This window comes from Lipotes vexillifer, unplaced genomic scaffold, assembly GCF_000442215.2.
Source record: "Lipotes vexillifer unplaced genomic scaffold, Lipotes_vexillifer_v1.1 scaffold1691, whole genome shotgun sequence".
Lineage (NCBI taxonomy): Eukaryota > Metazoa > Chordata > Mammalia > Artiodactyla > Lipotidae > Lipotes > Lipotes vexillifer.
In genome coordinates, this window is record NW_006789046.1 from 725,069 (window position 1) to 728,593 (window position 3,525).

Here is a 3,525-nt window from a genome sequence, read left to right on the forward strand (position 1 = left end):
GTCCCCTGCATCGGCAGGCGGACTCTCAACCACTGCGCCACCAGGGAAGCCCCTAACCCATCTTTAATTAACTTTGTTTTTGTCATCTCCTTTCTGATGATAAGCCCACCCAGTGAATTTTCTATTTCAGTTATTGTGTTTTTCAGTTGTAGAATTTTTGTTTGATTCTATTTTATCATTTCTGTTTCTCTGCCAAGATTCCCTGTCTCTTCTTTGTTTAACTGTACTCTGATGATCCTAAAAGTCAAGCTCCAGATCTGACTCCTCTCTTGGCCCCAGACTCAAATTTCCTCACGAGAGAGCAAAATAACAAGAGAAATTTGGCTAATGAGGAGCAGTTTCTAAACTCACCAGTAATGTCTGATGTATATGTGGTCAGGGTAGTGAGACTTCAATATTTTATTAAATCTCTGTTGTTTGGGTCTTGTTTTAGGTTGCAAAGGAGTTTGGCTTCCAAAATAACGGCTTCTCAGTTTACATCAATAGAAACAAGACTGGAGAAATAACAGCGTCATCTAACAAATCCCTCAACCTGCTGAAGATCAAGTGAGTGCCCGAGGGGAGAAGGTGGGGAGTGGAGAGGGCATGCTGGCACCAGTTACCCGCCTGAGGCCGCTCAGTTCTCTCCTTTTTCCTTCTCGTGCTACTGTGATTACGGTCCTGAACGCAGACCAAAGTGCAGGTGACTGTGCTTCTTGCCAGGTGTTTGGCAGCCACGCTGAATCTGTAGTTACTGTTGAGCCGGTTTGATTGACTTGCAGAATTCGGGGATGTGTGTCACAGAGAAGGAGTTATGGTCCTGGGTTGTGTGTGCACCTGCACACTCAGCTGCTTCACTGCGGAGAAGGACCTTGAATGTAGCTCTGTGCGTCGTTCTGCCTCGGGACCTGCTTGGTAGGTTGCGGGGGCTGGCAGTACAGTGGCCTGTTGCCTACGCTGTATTTCTTGCTGGCAGGACACCCTGGAGTGCCTTAGAATTGATGGGTAATGTCAGGAGTTTCTAGGGTGCAGAGACCTCTTCCTGCAGCCCACTGCCTGTTTTTCTAGTTTTATGGGAGCACAGCCACATTCATTCGTTTATGTGTTTTCATGCTACAAGGGCAGGGCTGAGTGATTGTGACAGAGACTGTATGGTCTGCAAAGTCGAAAACGTTTACTATTTAGCCCTTTACAGAAGAGGTTTGCTGACTCCTGTCTGAACTGCCTGGGCACACCTCACGTATCAGTGAGCAGAACCCTTCAAGTCATCTTTATCCTCAGACAGGGCAGGGAATTCTCCCATTGGGGCCACAAGCAGCCTGGCTGCTGTAGCCACTGGCTGAGGGTTGGGCTGGGCTTTGCTGGCACTTGGCTGTGTGCCTTTTACCAGTCAGAATAATAGGCTATTTTGGCAGTTTGTGTGGTCATTTTTAGATTCACAACTAGTGTATCTAGGGCGGAAAAATACAATTTTAGCATTAATTTATTTGTTCTTCAACAAATATTCGCTCGGTGCCTGCTCTTTGCCTGCCGCTGTGATGATGTAAAGCCTTTCCCTGTTTACATTCATTTCCAGTGGGTGAGGGTCATCTTTCCTCCCAGCTTGCAAAGGGTTTTTGCATCTTGAGAATCACTTCCTATGGGCGTTACTCGGGTTTGGACTCACACCCAACACTCACTGGCTGTGTGCCTGGGAAGTCACCTAACCTCACTGGGCCTCACCACCCTTGTCTGCAAGGGGGTGGTGGTGCCTCCTCCACATGGTTGTCCGGTGCCTGCACGTGATGAGCACTGCAGGGGTGGCAGCTGTGTGTCTAAGCTATTCTGATGACTGGATGCCAGAAACGGGGATTGTAGAGTGAAACACCCTGTCTACCTGAGGTGTGGTCACAGTTGGATGGCGTGTCTTTCTGGATTATCCTAGAGTATGTCTTTCCAGTGATAGTTGTGATGCTTGTTGAGCAGCACAAGCCCAAACTTGAGAACCTTGTCCTGTCACCGCTGGAGAGTTATCTGACCATGTCTGTAAGAGTGTGGTCACCCTGAGCTCCTTGTGGGTTTCACTCCACTGCCTCTGCTTCCATCGTCGCAGTTCAGCTGGCTGTTATAATTCTCTTGTTCATTTGTAGGTTCTTTTTTTCCCCCTCTGGCTGCTTTTAAGATCTTCTGTTTGTCTTGGGGTCCTGCGGTTTCTGTTTGACCTGTCCAGGTGTGGATTCCTAGTTGGTTGGTTGGTTTAGTGCTATCTGATGTAAGATGTGTTTTCTGTATCTGCAGGTTAGGTCTAGAAAATTCTTGGCCATTATCTCTTTATTATTATTTTTTAAGATATTTTATTTAATTTATTTTTGTATTTTGTTTATTTATTTATTTGACTGCGTCGGGTCTTAGCTGCGACACATGGGACCTTCGTCGCAGCACATAGGCTTCTCTCTCTAGTTGTGGCGTGCAAGCTCAGTAGTTGCAGCACGCAGGCTCTAGAGCACGTCGGCTTATTAGTTGCCCCACAGCATGTGGGATCTTAGTTCCCCAACCACGGATCAAACCTGCATCCCCTGTATTGGGAGGTGGATTCTTAACCACTGGACTACCAGAAAGTCCACATTATATCTAAATATTACCTCTCCCCTATTCTCTCTATTATTTCAGTGATTATGTTTTTTACTTTTTTCTATTTAATTCTGTTTGATTCCTTTCAGCCCTGGCTGTTAGGTCATGTGCTCACAGGGGCTCCTTCCCAGCTCCTGCTGTGCTCTCACACTGACCCCCAGGCTTCCAGTGAAGACTGCTGGGTTCCCTGGAGGCTCTGCCTTGGCCTATCACACACCTGATGCTTTCCTCTCGGGTCTTGAGGTGTCTGGGGTCTGTCTCCCCCGAATGAATTCAGGGTTTGTGAGGATCCTTTCACACTGTTGCTGTTGTTGTCTAGCCTGTCCCTAAGCAGGGGATTTGGGAAGAGCTGCCGAGTCTGCAGCCCCTCTGCCCACTCTCCGAGCCCCTGGTCATTGTGTATAGTCTCTTGTTGCTTGTACTCTTTTTGTTCCGTTTCCAGCTAACATTCCATATGTAAGTTTATATTCTTTGTCTTGAATTCCACACCTGAAGTCCTTGGCTGTCTAGATCTGTTGATTGTTGTCTGCCCTCTGTTGCTCGCAGTGGCTTGTTTCTCTTTTATATTTGGTGACCTTTTTTTGAGAGCTTATATTTGGCCAATCTTGGTCTTAGGGGGCCCTGAAAGATCTGGGGTTGGTGACTTTTCTGCGGAGAAGCCATTTGCTTCTCTCGGCACAAGGGGGCGTCATGGGCCCAGCACTTGAGTTAATTTCTGTCTAGTTTCCTGAACCAAGTAGCATCCCTGATTTTACCCCGGCCACATGGCGCAGGAGGCCTTTGGTTACAGACTTCTCAGCAGTGACTTTTCCCCCTACAGCATAGTGGATGGAGGCAGACAGGATTCCTCCTTGGTTCCTGTTTTCAGCTGGTGGGTTTTTCCCAGTGGTTGAGACATCCTTCAGACATCTGGCTTTGTGTGGCATTTCAGGTTCA

At 47.5% G+C, this 3,525-nt stretch overlaps 1 protein-coding gene across 1 annotated transcript in view; it reads left to right on the forward strand.

Moving 5' to 3' along the window:
- Positions 1 to 3,525, forward strand: part of NPLOC4 (NPL4 homolog, ubiquitin recognition factor) — a 54,740-nt gene that overhangs the window by 10,925 nt on the left and 40,290 nt on the right. Inside the window, exon 3 of the mRNA XM_007462326.1 lies at positions 434 to 546. Within this exon, the coding sequence (XP_007462388.1) occupies positions 434 to 546 (113 nt within the window). The remainder of the gene's footprint in view (positions 1 to 433; positions 547 to 3,525) is intronic.